Source organism: Quercus lobata, chromosome 1 (assembly GCF_001633185.2).
Source record: "Quercus lobata isolate SW786 chromosome 1, ValleyOak3.0 Primary Assembly, whole genome shotgun sequence".
NCBI classification, from domain to species: Eukaryota; Viridiplantae; Streptophyta; class Magnoliopsida; order Fagales; family Fagaceae; genus Quercus; species Quercus lobata.
In genome coordinates, this window is record NC_044904.1 from 29,793,991 (window position 1) to 29,811,490 (window position 17,500).

Consider the following 17,500-nt stretch of genomic DNA (forward strand, 5'->3'; position numbering starts at 1 on the left):
CCTCATGTGGATCTAGCTTTCAACAGCGTAGAACACGTTATGAGAGATGTTGAAGGGGGCTGGTTGCTCCGTTATATGCATGCTAATGGGGCAAGTATGTTTCTCATTGTGGTTCACCTTCATATTTTTCGTGGTCTATATCATGCGAGTTATAGCAGTCCTAGGGAATTTGTTCGGTGTCTCGGAGTTGTAATCTTCCTATTAATGATTGTGACAGCTTTTACAGGATACGTACTACCTTGGGGTCAGATGAGCTTTTGGGGAGCTACAGTAATTACAAGCTTAGCTAGCGCCATACCTGTAGTAGGAGATACCATAGTGACTTGGCTTTGGGGTGGTTTCTCCGTGGACAATGCCACCTTAAATCGTTTTTTTAGTCTTCATCATTTACTCCCCTTTATTTTAGTAGGCGCCAGTCTTCTTCATCTGGCCGCATTGCATCAATATGGATCAAATAATCCATTGGGTGTACATTCAGAGATGGATAAAATTGCTTTTTACCCTTATTTTTATGTAAAGGATCTAGTAGGTTGGGTAGCTTTTGCTATCTTTTTTTCCATTTGGATTTTTTATGCTCCTAATGTTTTGGGGCATCCCGACAATTATATACCTGCTAATCCGATGTCCACCCCGCCTCATATTGTGCCGGAATGGTATTTCCTACCGATCCATGCCATTCTTCGTAGTATACCTGACAAATCGGGAGGTGTAGCCGCAATAGCACCCGTTTTTATATGTCTGTTGGCTTTACCTTTTTTTAAAAGTATGTATGTGCGTAGTTCAAGTTTTCGCCCTATTCACCAAGGAATTTTTTGGTTGCTTTTGGCGGATTGCTTACTACTAGGTTGGATCGGATGTCAACCTGTGGAGGCACCATTTGTTACTATTGGACAAATTTCTCCTTTTGTTTTCTTCTTGTTTTTTGCCATAACGCCCATTCTGGGACGAGTTGGAAGAGGAATTCCTAATTCTTACACGGATGAGACTGATCACACCTGATCAGTGAAAAATTCTGACACCAATCATTTACGAGTGAGTATTACACCAAGAATTCATTGACAAGCGGATGAGTTTTCTAGTTGGCTATGTTGATATAGCTTAGATAGGGAAAAGATACTATACTATAGGGTAGGGCTGAACTTTCAAATCCGGGGGCTTTGTTCCCGAAACTCCCCTCCCCCTCCCCGTCCCTTACTCGTCCTTTGAAAGCCAGAACATTCGCATAGAGGAGTATCTGTATCACGCATGCTTCTCCACTGATGTCAAAAAATGACCTTCTATCCTCTTTTAGGAATTCCGACCCCTATAAGAGAGGGGAAAGAAGTAGGAGAGTATTCTGCATGAATATGCTTCTGCACTGGGAATATCTCATAGCGGGAAGGCCTAGAGATCATAAAGGATGGGATGGGAATGGAGGCATTCCAGCCCAACATACTCCGGTGAATGGGTCGAGAGAGATAGGGAGGGGAGTGGGATACAGGAAGTACAGTGAACAGTTGAGTGGCTATCCAACCATTCCATCGGCTATGGAGGGAGGTTTCAGCAAGCGGGTAAACCGAGGATTACTAGTAAAAACTTAGGTAGGTTGATCGTCGTTCATCCCTCGTGTTCTCTCCCGTGAAGTGATTCATCCCTAAAATGGGCATGCAATCTCTATGGAAAAGCAAGTATTCCGATTGGAGGAAATTTCCACCCCCTCCTGTTTCACCTATCCCTTCATTCCCCAGGGATTCCGTACAGCTAGACAATCACGGTTCATCGCTCGGAAGGAGGGAATAGAAACAAGCATTTTCCGTTTATCAGTCGGTAATGAATCAATACGCAGGGAAACTTTCTTCCATGGGAATGGCAAGTCTCGGACAGGCTCATATTGGTTGGGTATGCTCTTTTCATAGGCGACTTTCCAGAAGGTCTTCCAGGCGGATATGCTCTTATTCTCAGAAAGACCATACCTTTTTTTGTCAGGTGGCACAGAAGGGAGAGTTGGCCGGGTTGAAAGCCTGATTGCATGTGACTGAGTCGGGAGAGGGGGTCTTCGAGACTATGAATCTTTCATCCCTTCCCCTCCCGCGATAAGGACGTGCCTAAGGATGCTACTTTGGACGGGCGTGTTCAGATGTGGCTTTCTTGTCCATTACCTGGAGGTTCAATGTGGCTTAAGATAATGGGGGGTGGAGTCGAAGGCCAGGTTCCAGCGGGTGAGTCCCGGGCAAATACGCACATCTATTACTATACGATGCTAGCAACAATGCTATTCAAGGTGGTGACCGAATGAACTGGTTCATCGTCGAGGTTGTTGTAAACAACTGGATCAGTCGGTTAAACAAGCGCTGCTGCCTATGCCGCTATCTCTACCACCGGTGCCGTTGCTAATGGTGCTACTATCGATGCTCCTGCACCTGGAACTACTCGTGCACCTTTCACTGCTTATGAATCGACAGAATCAAGGTCAGAAAGATCAAGATCATAAGCTGCTGAGTGAGCTCGGCCAACCGTCCCTGCTACTGATGCTTATGAAGTAGGTGGTGCTACTGTTTATGGTGGTGGACCGGCACTGCCTTTGCTACCTCTGCCGGTAGTGCCTACACCCGGTCAATTGGATATGGCCCTAGCCTTGCTCCTGCGTCTATTACCTCTGCTTGCTCCGTCTCCGTTCCCATCTCAACCTCTGATGCTACTGCTCTTGCTGGTTTTTTTTTGGTATAGACTTTTGAAAGCTTCATCAACCTATCAACCTATTGACCTCTCGTCCGCACCAACCTCTCACTCTCCTTTAGCTTCACTCGTAGCACTTGGTGGGCTCCATTGTTGGATCACTGAGATTCTCTTTTTCCCCGGGAGGCAAATATGCATATCTGTTATGTTACGATGCATTCTTCGCACTGGGAACATATGAATTCTTCATTATTCCCTTCAAAGCAACATCTGAGCAAGTAGCAGAGCCAGTGGAGGCACAGCACCTCAACGCAGAGTGAGTAGCATGGGGAGCGGCCGAGCATCAGTTGCTTGCTCCATTATCAAACCCATTTGTTCTATAACCAGCAGCTATTCCTTTCACTTGGCTTGCTCCTGTAGCTCGCTGGTTGGAGTCCTTTTGCCGCCCGCGAGCTTGGCGAAACATGTACGACAAGGTGGGGTGGACAACGTATGTAGTTAGCCTGCCATCTGTGTGTTGATGAGCATCTATCAGTATTTTAAGGATTTCTTTTTCTTAGGGGGTACTTATAACTTACCCAATAGTTTTATAAGAAGATGGTCATCAAAGGTGATCCCCTCATGCTTGCTCACAGCGTGGTAGACGTGTTTTGCATGAAGACAGAGGCAATGCATCTTGTCTTGTTTAGGCTCAGCCAATAGCCTATGATTGTTGGTGTGGCAGTTGCAGGTCATAATCCCTAAAAATGGAGGTCAAGGGACTTGAAGTAGAGAAGATAAAGAGATAAGAGACGAAAGGTAGCGATATCAACCATGAGGTCTAAGTCAATTTAGTAAAATCTTCCATGTTCAAAATTATTAAAGAGCTGTCTCGCTCGGTATCAACAATTAGGCTCTTCAAGGCAATGTCAATTGAAGAAGAAGAAATGCCGAGTGAAATGACTTTCGGGTTTTTAAAAACCGGAGGACAGAGGGAAGAGATAGAGGTGCCTTTCAGTGTGATAAGGGAGGAAAGCAGGTCCATCATCTATACCAGTGACCAGATTTGGATATGAAATAGAGAGCTAGGGTTCTACTAAGTATGAGTAAGACCTAGCCTCGAGCCGGATGGATAACCATTAACATTTAGATTTCCTTCCTTCGGTCGCTAGCTAGGCGATAGCTGCTAGCTAGAGATAGCTATGTTAGACCGACTGCCCATCCGGGAAAAGGAACTATAGATAGGGCTGGTGGCAATGCAATGGAATTGGTGGGTGTTATCTAGCTATCCACGGCCGGAGTTTGAAGAACCTGGCTGTCCCCACATGATTGGCTAGTCCCCCGGCCAGATTCATTTACCTCATCAGCCATGGGCGGCTGTGGGTGTACCATTTGGCTATGACTTGGTCCTTCGATGTAGCTACGTATGCTACTGGTTTGGTCCCTTCATTTCCCCGCATCAATCAATAGGTTGGGTTTAGGTTCAGTGCTTCGGAGAATGAGCAGCAAGGTAAGAGGATGGGATATGGATAGTTGTCAGGGTCATATATTCATATCTGTATCACGTCCTCCTTCTTTTTACAGCAAAAAGCAAATCGTCAGCATATCTGACGTAGACGAATCGATGTCTTTATCTTTCTAAAAAAGTTTTGATTTGAATATATAGTTGGTGTCAAAAGATATTCATTAGTACAGCTGATCGTAGACCAGCCTTGGGGTATTCCTTTTACACAAGAACCATACTCTTTCCCTTCCTTATCTCTTATCTCTGTTCTTAAGAAAGCAGCTATGATATTACAGAAGGCATCATTACCTTGACCAATATGCAATCCTATTGTGGAGTTTCAAAGAGCGTGATCAATGTTATCTTCGCAACTGACTATATCTGCTTTAATAAGTCGATCAATCTTTCCCCAACTTTCGACATGAGCAAAGAGGGTCAGTGCTCCTCTACCTTTACGAAACCCATGAGAATAAGTCAAGAAGAGAACCCATATGCAGTCTCGGTTTCTCTATTGAGTCAAACTGACCAAGTAATGCATTGTAAGGTGCAAGACATTGCTAGTACATGGAGCTGCATGGTCTCCGTTGTGTATTGGGATAATTGTAATGGCAGAAGGGAAGTGCTGTAGGCAGATCTATCCTCTTATGCCTCGACCATTAGAGGTAGTCCTTGGCTTGTTGTTGGGGACTTTAATGCTATCAGAAGACATGATGAGAGAGTGGGGGGCTCGAATGAGTGGCTAAGCTGGATGGACTCTCTGGATGAGTGCATCAACCAGGCAGATTTGGATGACTTAAGATTTTGAGGTCAATTCTTTTCTGGGTCTAACAGAAGGGAGGAAGGCCCGATTCTCAGGAAGCTAGACAGAGCACTTGTTAATGCTGAGTGGGAGAGCAGATTCACTGGGTCAGAAGCAAATTTTCTGCCAGCTGGAGTATCTGACCATTCCCTTATGGTAATCAAATTGGCTGAACTGCCCCAGGTGAGAAAACCTTTCAAGTTTTTTCACTTTTGGGCGGATCACCCCAGTTTCTTACAGGTAGTGGAAGAAGTCTGGATGGAAGATGTGTTTGGAACACCTATGTTTAAATTATGTACCAAGTTGAAAAGGCTTAAGAAGAGGCTGCCAGAAAGGTCTGAGAAATGATTCTTGTTCCACCCTATAAAGAAAAGTGGAGGTATGCGCCTCACTGAGTTGAGTCAACACATATTGCACCCAATCAGGATCTTGGTTAGGCCTTTCGAGCTGTCTTGACTTACGTGGCAAGCAAGGGTTAGAGCCTAGCTTTCAACTCAGACTAGCTTTCCCAAGTGCACAACAAGGATAGCGGCCCCCAAGAAGAGCTAAACTAAACCACAAGCCTCTGTTACGTGCACGAAGAGAACCAAGACATAGAGAAGAATACAGAAGAGGGAGGGGAAAGGCCAACCTGGTACTAGGGTTTTGGATAACGGTAAGAGGAAAGAGACCTGGTATGATGTTCAGGTCATGGATTCTGAGGAACGACACCCAGAAAAGCGAATGAGGGAGTCTAAGGACTTACGTTTACCTTCCTTCCTCCGGCCCTTGGTGACATCGCTAACGAACTGAGCCCTGACCTTCGAACCTCCCATTCCTAATATAGCTGGGCAATCACTTCCAGGAAAGAACTGTAAGGAAAGAAAAGGGAAAGACATATACTTATAAATACGTATACATCTACCGGTAAAGAGAAGGGAAATCACTTAAAGGAAATATCCGGTCAATCTACCGAAAGAGAGAAAGATAGGGGCGAAGGGCATCGGAGCAGGTGGAAAAGCCTGCATCCCTATTCCCTCGCTCTACGACTACAACTGAAGGAATGAAGGCTTAGACTAAAGCAAAGGGGCCCGCTTACCCACTCCCCTTTCCCCATTCTTTCTCCCCTGCGAAGAAATCTTCTTCTATAGGTTCATTCCCTACGTACTTGTTGACTGGCCTTACAGCTCCCAACTGCACTCACAAATAGGCTCACCCCTTGTACCCCGGCTCGAATGAGTTCGCCCCATCATCCGTTAGCGCTGCCTCTTGCTAGGGCCATCTGCTTGCCTCCCCCTTGCCCCCACGTGGCCTATAAACAGATTGACTGATTGCTTGCCTTAGCTGCCTTGCCCTTGTCCCTGACCTGACCTATACCTCCGGTCGAGCTAGCTTACTTTCCAGCCTTCCCAGCTTAGCCAGCCAGCCATGAAGGAAGGCGCATGGAGTTTTAGGACAGTTGAATACCGGAAGCTTTGAAAGGAGCACTCACTCCAGTTACACCTTCAAGTAGGACTATTCCAACGGTAGCTTCAAACTGAACTACACCATCAAACTAAGCCGACAGCAGCTCAGCACACCAGCAAGCTACGGATGACCTAGCCCAAGCAAACGTAGGGGAAGAAACTATGGCCCGGGGAACTTAGGCCAAGCTAGGGCTCACAGAACAAGCAACGGATGAAGCGTTAGCTCCCGATCCATAAGCAAGCCATTCCCGGAAGGAATTGAGGCAAGCGCTTACCGTACCCGGAAGAACAAGCCAATCCAGATGAAAGAAAGAAGCAAGCATGAGACGACTAGCAGCCAGCTGGAATAGCTGCATCTGCCCCTGACGGTACGGAACAAGCAACAAGGGCTTTCGCCTCCACCACTTTCGCTGGTTTGGAACCCCCTTCCCTTATAGAGGAGTCTCGCTTATCGTAGCTCATCCCGAACTTCCGTTTCATTACGTGTAGTCAGGAAGCAAGCAACCTGCAGCTATGAGTGAAATGTATGGCCATTGACCATGCTTATTATCTCGCCCGAGCAATTGCTTTCTTTCCTTAGCTAGCTAGCTTGCTGGCTAGTTTCTACCCAAAATCAATTATTATATAAATGTATGTTCTGCCGCTTTTCTATCGCGCCCCGTCCCTTGGTATTGACAAAGACAATTCCCATGCTCACAGCCAGTTAGAGCACCAAAATCCACCCCCTTCTCTTCAAACTCACCTCACTCTCGTGAATGTCCTTCCCAAATCCTAGCGTGACGTGGATGATCCGCCGAATCCTCACCACGATCGATTAGGTGAAACGGTTCTGAAAAGTTTGTTTTTTCATACAGGCAGCGTGGTTATAGTAGTCAGAATTGTGCCTGCCATCTAATTCGTGACGCATGGCGAGATTCCTCTACCACTCTATAAATGGAGGCTCGATAAGTGTCTTCATCAAATTCAAATCAAAGAAATTGAGTAATAGCACGTATGGCTATGGCTGTTACAAACAGGCTTTCTGCAATTGCTGCCGAAATGGGGCAACTGAAAAATGAAATTCAAGAGCGCCGTAGAGCGCTAAACCTCTTTTTGAGAAATGTTAGAGCAAGAGATCCTGCAGAGGCAGAAGAACGCATTGGCGCTGCCAGAGAGCGCATAGAGGGTTTGGAGGAGAGGCAGCAAGCGCTGCGGGCGGAGCAGGAAGCCCTAATTGTGCGTGCTGTCACCCGCGGGCACCGGGGAGACTAGAATAGAAGAGTCCGTCGACTCTTTTTAGTTTTAGAAGGTTTAAATAAGTGTCTGTAGACGCAAAGTAGTGTGTTTTAATTTATGGTGTTCTTTGTCTTTTTTTAGTATCAAGCTGTTGATACTAGATATATAAAACTAGATATATAAAAAGGGTAACTCCAAAAATTTCTTTGTCCCCAACGCCCATGAATTTCAAGGAATTAAGAACTTCAACAGTCTTCTATGGTTATACGGGTATCCAAAGTACGAACGAGATGGATTTTGTTGTACCAACCATTCTTGTTAATCCCGATCCCGATAAGGAAAGGGGGTAATTTCTAACAAAGTTTTCGTTTTTTTTAATTCCTAGGCGTAGTGCTTTTTCCCCTATGCCGCCTATTGGTACTAGTGGAGTAGAGTTGGCCTACAATAAATAATCCATAGGTGTAACCTTTCGCTCAATACTAAAATCGACAATGGAAGCATCTAAGGCTGCATTAATCGGGAATACACGACAGAAGGAATTGGTTTATTTACAAACCTCATCTCTGCCCTTCAACTGAAACAAACTATCAACCAGGGCTGAATCCTCAAATAAGGAAGGAAGAAGGAGAATTTTGAAAAGAAGGACATTAATGCTTTATGAAAGCAATCTGTACGAGGCCTCACTTTCTAAGAATCAGGAGAATCCACTGATACAGGTAGGTGATTTGGTATATAACCAAAGGAAGAGCAGAGGGAAAAAACTCCTTTGCCAAAGACTCTTTGAATCAGAATTGTCTTCTTCTGAATCAGGGGAAACCCTTCAGACTTGTTTTCATTCGAGAGAACAGAGTGAATCATAAAAGGGTTGAATCATCCTTTATTTCCGTACGCAAGCCATGGAAGGACATCTACTGTACTACCAGATCTCCATAAGAAGAAGATCCCCTTTCATTCCCATTCCATTGAACCGCTTAGGTGGTATAAGACTAGACTGAGAATCTTGAGCTTGAGTGAGAACTTCAATCTTCTTGGAGACACGGTAGGCCTTGTCATCTGATTGATCTCTTTCCATAACAGCTTTTAGAAGACATGAAGTGAAGGTAGGGTGTTGAGGGTTCTACCAACGCCATGCATCTTAAGAGTTAAGGTACTATGCCTAAGTACTCGGGCTATATGAGTCTAGGTCAGACCCTGTGTTTAGTCTCAAATGAAAATCGAAACATTCTACTCGCTTCCAGGTCGAAGAAAAAAGTAGAGACAGACCTTGTTACCTGATTGGTAACGTGCTAGTCCTTATTAGCTTGCCTATATTAGAGAGATCCCACTTCTTCCTATAGCTTTAACAAGCTATAATTCGATCTTGTTTACTCGCTACTTGATCTCTTTTTTCATATAATGTAATATTACATAAAAAATAGCTTCTCGTAGATGCATCTTAGCTAGCTAGGAATCTATTAGAAGCATAAGCTGTCCGTTCAATCTAAAATACTAAAATAATGAAATAATAAGAAATAGGGTTGAGTAGTGGGAGAGAAGCTAGATGAGAAGCCAGAATGAGCATTCGATCTGATCTTACCTGCATGTAAAGGATAGCTGGGAAGACGAAGCGAGAGAGTGAAAGACCATCGGATGGATCTCTCTGGGGACTGTGAAAGATTTGATAGGAAGTCTATCTTTTCGGGAAGCAGGCGCTATGAAACGAGATGGGATGTTCTAGAGAATATAGGAAGCTTATGTGCAGGTAAGTGAAATACCTGGTTGTCGAGTCATTCAGCGAATGTATGATTCCTAGTTCGATCCAAAAGGTAGAAATTCCTTAGAAACGACTGGGAGCTCTAGCCCATTTCTATTTCCAGGGGACTCTCGAGAAAGAGAAAGGATCAAGCTCAAAAATTCCTGCGAGCAGCCAGCGGAGATCGGGGAAACGGGGGAAGAACGGCTTTGTGCCATTAGAATCCTTTTCTGCCAGATAGCCTTGACCTAGCTTCCCGGAAGAATCTCCGGAGCTTAGAAGCACTCTTTGAGACTCTGCCCGCCCTTATGAGAAGGAGTCAAGAAGATAGGAGGGAGGATAGCTATGATCCTGCCAAGGTTTTTTCAAAAATACAACTTTAGGCTAACTAAAATAGCTTTTAGAAAGCTGGAAGCGAGGAATCCTAGTAGTTCTAGGTCTCCGTTTTCTTCAGGTAAAGTCTCCGAATATAGCTGTTACTGATAAGGTAGAAAAGCAAGGTTAGCTGTCGGTTTGGTAGTAAGCAACATCGGAAGGTAGCAGAACGAAGTATTGCGAATGCAATAGTCCCAGCTGCCAGAGTTTTTTAGAGACTGAAGCAGGTCGAGAGCCAGACAGGCTAACGAGCGAGTGTAGTTGCTTCAAAACGGGATATGAAAAGGAACCGCTGCTAGGAGGACTGTCCTCGCTGAACCTGAAAAGATATTAAATCAATTCGTCCGGGGAAGTGAGAGAATGTTTTTTCCAAGGCTAGGGTTTTGGTTGCCCAAGACGTGATGAAGGGGTATCGGGAAGGAATTTAGCGAACAAGCTATAGCACTCTCCTGAGAATTAAGAGGGGAAAAAGCCACAACTGGATGATAGCAAGCCTGGGCTTACGTCGGGAAAAAGAGCGCTGCCTATTCATGTTCAGGTACGAAGTGTGAGTTCTTAAAAAACGAATAAACGAACTCGACCAGGATAGTAATGGACTCAGGTTTGAGTTCTTATAGTAGAATGAAGATCGAGTGAAGGCCTTTGAAAAATGCAAAAGCTTCAGGGGCCAGGAGAAAGGAAAGAATAGTGACTTCCTGGGAGGAGGCGTAGGTGATAGGAAGCTAATCAAGGATAGGCTAAGGATTCGAACAGTCCGTGGGACCTTCAAGGAAGAAGTGAGATAAGCTAGGATGCGTGTGATAGAGTAACCCCTAGCGAGTATAAGTGGATCAGCGCTTCTTTCTTACCCTTACCTAAGCAGTGCCCTTCATTCAGGGTTTCAAGGATCGGTATCGAGATAGCAGCTCGAGGAATCCCTGACTTGCTTGCCTTTTATTTCAGGTATGAAACAAATAGCAGTCCAGGTCTATAAGTAGAAAGGCTCAAGGAAATGCGAAGTATAGAGAGTATAAGATAAGCTAAGATCTAGACTCCCAGATACCAACGAGCGGGATTAGCTACCAAGCGGGGGAGCTTCAGGAGACTGATAGATGATAGGTAGGTGGGTGGGAAATCAAGAGAAGTGACAAATGATACTCTTAATGGATTTGTCAATTTTCATCCTTTTTCATGGGGCAAGAGCCAGCCCATTCTTATAGCATCCAAGGAAAGAAAAATGCCCATGGCAGCTCTTAAAAAGATAGGAGAGGAGTGTGAGTCAGTCGAGTCGAGAAGCAACTCATTTATAAGTTAAAAAAGTTTAAATAAAGGGCGATTCCCAAGTTTCAGGGAAGAGTGGATTAGCCTCGAATATCTTGATCCACTAGAAAGATAATTACCAGATACGAATACAAATACAGTTGGAGATCAATAAGCCAAAAGCTTTAAGAAAGCTATAGTAAGGTCAGATTACAGGAAGAGCACAGGTCAGTCTTCTTCATAAGTTCCCTTCCCGTCAGGATAGGGCGAAAGTTGCTTTGTCTTTGTATTCAACGAGTGATTCAGAGTTGTCTCGCCTTTCTAAATTCAAGCATGTCTGTTATGCTAGTTCATCTATAGAACGTCAAGACCTTGTCTTCCGTAAGCTAGATACCCGAGAAAGTAGATTAAGGTCATACTTTTTCCTTAGAAAAAAGCCCACCCACGTCTGGGTCATAAGTTTGTCTGCCCATTAACAACAAGAAAGCCAATTCATAGCGCAAGGAGGATAAAGGAAGGGTAGGAGCTATCCAGTAGAATGCTAGGGCACAAAAGCAAGAAGAGGACCTCGCTACACGAATGGAAAGGAAAGCTCGGACTTCTAAAAGGCTTCGAATAACATACATAATATCGTTCATTTTTCCTCCAGCAAGGAGCAGAGCCAGTTCAACTCATGAAATGGATGCTTTCGTAGGGACAGTATGCCTTTTAAGCTAGATAAGGCCTGACCGGCTTCGCGGGATCATTTCCACTCTCTGGCTAGGCACTCTTTTTGTAGGCCTGAAAGCTCATTCCTAAATGGGAGATAAAGTGCCTTTTCGATTCTTCCTTCCTGCTTGTGTGCTTTCCCTAGGAAAATTGACTCATTCTAGCTCTCCTCTACTTCAACCACTAAGCGCTTCGCTCCTTTAATTAAGAATCGAAAATCTCGCCTTTTTTGGCATGAACATATAGCATGTGTGCCGTGAGGTCAATCACTCTCAGTTCTTCTTTAGAAATGGTCGAACATGATGAAGTTATCGGCTTGAGGCTTCTTTTCAAGCCTTTTCAAGCTGAGTAGAAATATCGTAAGAGAATAAAAGAAATGTACGCCCAACACCCCCATTTATTTGTTGGTCAACAACCAACCACAGCTCTCTATAGTTCTTCACTACTCGTACAGGAAGGACTCTCTTTCTGTATAGAGGGAATCATTTTTTCTCAATCAAGAATGCCTCAACTGGAGAAACTCATTCCGGCACTAACTGCTGCCGGATTAAATCCAAACCAAATCTTTATTCTGATGGGTTTCATTTTTTTATTTTTTATTATTATTCTTTCCGTCCTTTTGATTTTTATAATTCTTTATGTTTATGCAATGTTTCGGCACTATACGAGTTTCATGGAGACCGTCCTTCGCAAAAATAGGGAGGGCGGAGTGCTACATGAATTCTCCTATAGCTGGCTGAAGGGGGTGACCCTAAAACCCATCATTCCTACGTCGCTCAAGAAAGAAGACGGGGGACTCCAAGCATAACTCTCTAACAAGGTAATCAACTAGAAATCTATTTTCCCATTCATTTCTTGGTTGGACCAACCCAACCGGCGATTTCCGACAAGTCTTTCTTCATTTTTAGAGCAAGAAGCGGAACTACAGGGATGAAATCAAAAGTGTTTCTTACGATTACGCCCAACAGCCCACTTGAGCAATTTGAAATAATCCCATTGATTCCTTTTAATATAGGAGACTTGTATTTCTCATTCACAAATCCCTCTTTGTTTATGCTGCTAACTCTCAGTTTGGTCCTACTTCTGGTTCATTTGGTTACTAAAAACGGAGGAGGAAACTCAGTACCAAATGCTTGGCAATCCTTGGTAGAGCTTATTTATGATTTCGTGCCGAACCTGGTAAACGAACAAATAGGTGGTCTTTCCGTAAATGTGAAACAAAAGTATTTCCCTTGCATCTCGGTCACTTTTACTTTTTCGTTATTTCGTAATCCCCAGGGTATGATACCTTATAGCTTCACAGTTACAAGTCATTTTCTCATTACTTTGGGTCTCTCATTTTCTATTTTTATTGGCATTACTATAGTGGGATTTCAAAGAAATGGGCTTCATTTTTTAAGCTTCTCATTACCCGCAGGAGTCCCACTGCCGTTAGCACCTTTTTTAGTACTCCTTGAGCTAATCCCTCATTGTTTTCGCGCATTAAGCTTAGGAATACGTTTATTTGCTAATATGATGGCCGGTCATAGTTTAGTAAAGATTTTAAGTGGGTCCGCTTGGACTATGCTATGTATGAACGATCTTTTATATTTCATAGGAGATCTTGGTCCTTTATTTATAGTTCTTGCATTAACCGGCCCGGAATTAGGTGTAGCTATATTACAAGCTCATGTTTCTACGATCTCAATCTGTATTTACTTGAATGACGCTACAAATCTCCATCAAAGTGGGTATTTTTTTATAATTGAACAAAAGCGAGGAGCGAAGCGAAGCCGCTTTACCGAGTTTACGAGGTGAAGGAGCGAGAACTTCCCCCAGATCGAAAAAAGAAAATAAAAAGAAATGCACATCCCGAAGTTGAAAAGGATAGGCAGATTGAAAAGGAAAAGGATGCAATGATGAATACACAGGAGGATCAGACGAAGAATCGCGATCTATGGCAATTTTAGTTTCAACAGAAGGCGCCAGTTCAAGCCATCTCATTGATGTTCATCACCTGTCACAACTCTCGATAAATGGCCTTATTTTCATATGTGTGTAAGTATGCAAGACCGCTCCTGTAGTTCAAGGCAGGTAAGGGCTGGCGCATAGGGGCGGGCTGGCTGTTCATGAGGGGGAGGCACCATCACTCTGTCTCGAAGGCAGGTTAAGTCAAGTGTCAAGTCAGGGTAGTGCATTAAGGAGGTGCAAAATCAAATGGGGACTGGAGCTGCAACTATCGCATCAGCTGGAGCGGCATTAGGCATTGGAAAGGTGCTTAGTTCCGAGAGCTATTTTAGGCTTTCAGAGCGGGAGAGGGAAAGCAAGATGATCGACCGGCTACAGGAGTTGCAGAGGCTCTCGAACTTTCTGTGATCACTATACGGTGATTGTGAAATTGGGATCTTGAGGGTTTACAACTCCTTAAAGCTTCCCACAAAGCGGCTATCCCGGTCACTAACTATACTCTTGGGCACACCCCAGTACTTGAACCAGACATTATGGTCAACCGTAAGCATCAAACTCACCTAGTCGCGAGGATACGAAATCCTCCCGATGGAAGGCGCTTGGTTTGGTACCAAGTCGTACCGAGATCTGAGAATCACTCAGAACACCAGTACGTGTGGTAACGTACCCCATATCGGGAAACCTATTAGGTCTATCAAACCCAACCTCCGCATGCGCCACGTGGCGGGTGACAGACCAGTGTTTTACCACTGAGCGATCAGCCCAGGAGGTTACCAGGCCTCCAGCCTGTGGGATTACTCCCACCGACGCCCATAGCACTCGCTTTAGCTACAGTCGCAGCATAGCGCGTTAGAGATCGTAATGGAGAAGGTAATAGCCGAAATAGGATTCGTTTTGGCTAGAGCGCCCAAATCCGCTATATATTTGACACGGGTTTGCCGTAATGCTAAAACTATAGCGAATGCATCTATCGTCATTAATGCATAAATAAAGATACCAATTAGTAGTGATTGAATTCCTTCTATGGTTCCACATGAGAAACCAGTACGAATATAACCTACATGTCCAATTGAACTATGAGCTAGAGGTCTTTTTACTTTCGTTTGGGCCATGGCGGCCAGTGCTCCTAAGATCATAGAAGCAATGCTGCAGAAAAAGAAGATTTGTTGCAATGTAGCTCCATAGGAACCATAAATAGAAACACGTGAAATATTAGCAGAAATAGAGATTTTAGGCGCAATAGAAAGGAATGCTGTAACCGGGGTGGGCGAACCCTCATAGATATCAGGTGCCCACATATATAGAGTCAAAAGAGATATGGAGTCCGAAGGGGAGGGGGGTTTTCTTCGGGGCTCGAGAGATGGAATAGATAGGGCCCCACAAGTTTTTAATTCGCCGCTGGGGAATTCACACGAAAGGGAACGAGGAATTCTCAACGAAAAAAGTGCTCTCTGAACCGAACGTGAAAGTCGTTTTCCATCAGACGGCTGTTCCCGTAACTCCACTCTCGACTTGGATTATATATCCAAAAAGGTCCGCTCTCGGCTATTCCACACGCTGCCTAGCAGAGGCGTGGTTATCTGAAGTGGATTCTCTATTTTCTAGTAGATGCCGAACCTGCTGCCCCATTGACTAAGAAGGGGGCGGGCGCAGCAGCTACATGGACCCCTTCCTTTCTGTTGTTGCCAGCGCTTTCCCGGGCCGAGTCGGAATTCTTTATTAGAAAATAAGGGCTGGCAAAGCCCGAAGGCTGCTATCCCAATAGGCCAGCGGGCGGAACGAGGAGAGAGCCCGGCAATCATACCACCGCGGTCGAAAAAGCGTGTTCCCTTCAGATAACACGCACCGTAGGCCATCCTCGGCCTTCTTCGTTTTCGATGAAAAACAAATAAAATCTCGATCTCCGAAAGCGTTTTCCTTCCCCCGCCGCATCTCCCTCCCTTCGTCGAGCCTTTCCTTTAATGGTTGGGAGAAGCATTCCCTTTTCTGAACTTGGCGGGCATTCTTTCCAGCCTTATTCAAATAAGGGGGTGGGTTTGGTTTGAACATAGGCTCAAACATGATTTGAAGGTCCTAGCTACGCCATGCGTTCAATACAAAATCTGGAAAGCTGCAGGGATGACAAAAAGAGGGCGCTTTCCTGTGTTGCACTAAAAAAAGAAAAAAGGACCTAAGAGAAGACGCTCTTCTCTTAGGTTTCTTCCTCCCGCGCCCGGCCCGCGTTAGAGGGAAAGATTAGCAAAGCGAGAAAAGACAGAGGGAGGGGGAGCAGCATCTTATTCTCTTCGCGAGAACTTCCGGATCGGAGAAGCATTCGGAACGGGCTCCGCGTTCATTTTGTTGGCAGAAACGATCCAATCCATTCGGGGCTTCGGGGAACCAAAAAACGAAGTCTTTCGACTTGATTCATAGATAGAATCAATGATAGATAGACAAAAGATAGATAAACGAGATATCTTTTTTTTCTCTAAAAAAAGAGGAATAGAATAGACATCCCCTTAGATGTCTATGTAATCCTTTATCATCTCCCGATTCTTTTTTATATCGTTATATCCGCTCTCTCTAAAAAAAAATGGAGAGAGAAAGAGCAGATGGATCCTATCCCCTATATCGAACACTAAATCCTATCTATTGATAGAAAGATCTTCGTCAAATACCGGACTTTGCCTTTTTTTTTAGGAATTCCTCATATCCAAGGCAGCTTACCACAAGCACCCCCCCCATACGACTAGTTGGGGGGCTGTTCGCCTTTTGAATCAAACAAAGTAAGTAGTAGGGGCTTCATAGCTACTTTCATTCTAAAGGAAACCGAAGAACCAACCTGCGGAGCGCACCTTTTTTGGTACTTCAGTAGGGCGAGCTCTTTGATAGTGACTTCTTTCGTTTGGTAGGGCGACGAAAGGCTACTTCCATCTAGGAAACAGCCGGAAACTCGAGAGGGTCGCCTTTTGAAGCGTTCGCCGGTAACCAAAGCGTCACGACATAATCAAAAGGAAGGAGTGACGCTGACTGAATCCAATCCATAAACCCGGAAACGAAAGAAAGTGTGTTCCCTTTCGTCAAGTAGGTAAAGTAGGCATACGAACCACTTTTGCTTTGCCTTAGACTCTATTGGAACAAAGCAAAGAAGGAGGCGGAATGGAGAAAGGAAAGGGGCAAGGGCGGTCTTTCTTAGCGCGAAAGCTGCTGGTTCGGGGGTAGGGTACGGTACTAAAGGTCCTCGGACTTCCAGGCGGTTTTTCTTTTGGGCGGCTGTTCACCGTTGGATCTCGCCAATACAGCCCCCTATAGTTTTCGTTACCGAGATATCTTTTTTTTTATTGTTCCCAGGGATTTTTTGGGTAATCTGCTCCCATGCTGCAAACAGTCGAATCTGAACTAAACCTTGTCGCTCTTCTTTCTTTCCTCGCGGGCAGGAAGCACACCAGCAGCGTGCGTTGCGTGATTCTACTGTGTTTTTTGCACTTGACTGGGTGGACAGTTGACCGGAAGAGAACTTCGATTCGCCCGGCCAGCAGGCGGGCGGCGTGCTTATCTTGTGTGACAACACTCCAGAGCGAGTGGCTCTTCTAGGCGGGCAGCTGTGTGACAACACTCCAGAGAAAGCGGCGCTTTCGTGTAACATGCTATGGTCTCAACGCCCTTACGAGGTAGTGATGAGTTTCACGCGCTCTAAGCCCGGCCCGCGCGCGGTTAGGAAGATTGGCCGCAATCTGAGCGGTACCACCCACCCTACCCTACCACCTATAGGCGGCCGTCCGTCCTACAGCCGCCCGAAAAGGAACTGCAGTGATCTTGAATAGGGATCCTACAGCGATAAATAGAATCCCCATAAAAATACCACTAGATCGAGCACCAGTGATTTCGTATCCGGTCAAAATCTTGGCTAATTGATCGAAGTG

The 17,500-nt window shown here is 45.0% G+C and overlaps 2 protein-coding genes across 2 annotated transcripts in view; one reads left to right on the plus strand and one right to left on the minus strand.

Moving 5' to 3' along the window:
- The window catches only part of LOC115986212 (cytochrome b), a 1,360-nt gene extending 273 nt beyond the window's left edge, over positions 1-1,087 (plus strand). The window contains exon 1 of the mRNA XM_031109065.1: positions 1-1,087. This exon is cut by the window's left edge and continues 273 nt beyond it. Coding sequence (XP_030964925.1) covers positions 1-999 — 999 coding nt within the window. The 3' untranslated portion in view covers positions 1,000-1,087.
- Positions 1,088-13,738: 12,651 nt separating this feature from the next.
- The window catches only part of LOC115952279 (NADH-ubiquinone oxidoreductase chain 2-like), a 5,926-nt gene continuing 2,164 nt past the window's right edge, over positions 13,739-17,500 (minus strand). Inside the window, exons 3-4 of the mRNA XM_031069380.1 lie at positions 17,374-17,500; positions 13,739-14,898 (exon numbers count right to left, since the gene is read on the minus strand). The exon at positions 17,374-17,500 is cut by the window's right edge and continues 135 nt beyond it. Of these exons, the coding sequence (XP_030925240.1) occupies positions 14,423-14,898; positions 17,374-17,500 (603 nt within the window). The 3' untranslated portion in view covers positions 13,739-14,422. The remainder of the gene's footprint in view (positions 14,899-17,373) is intronic.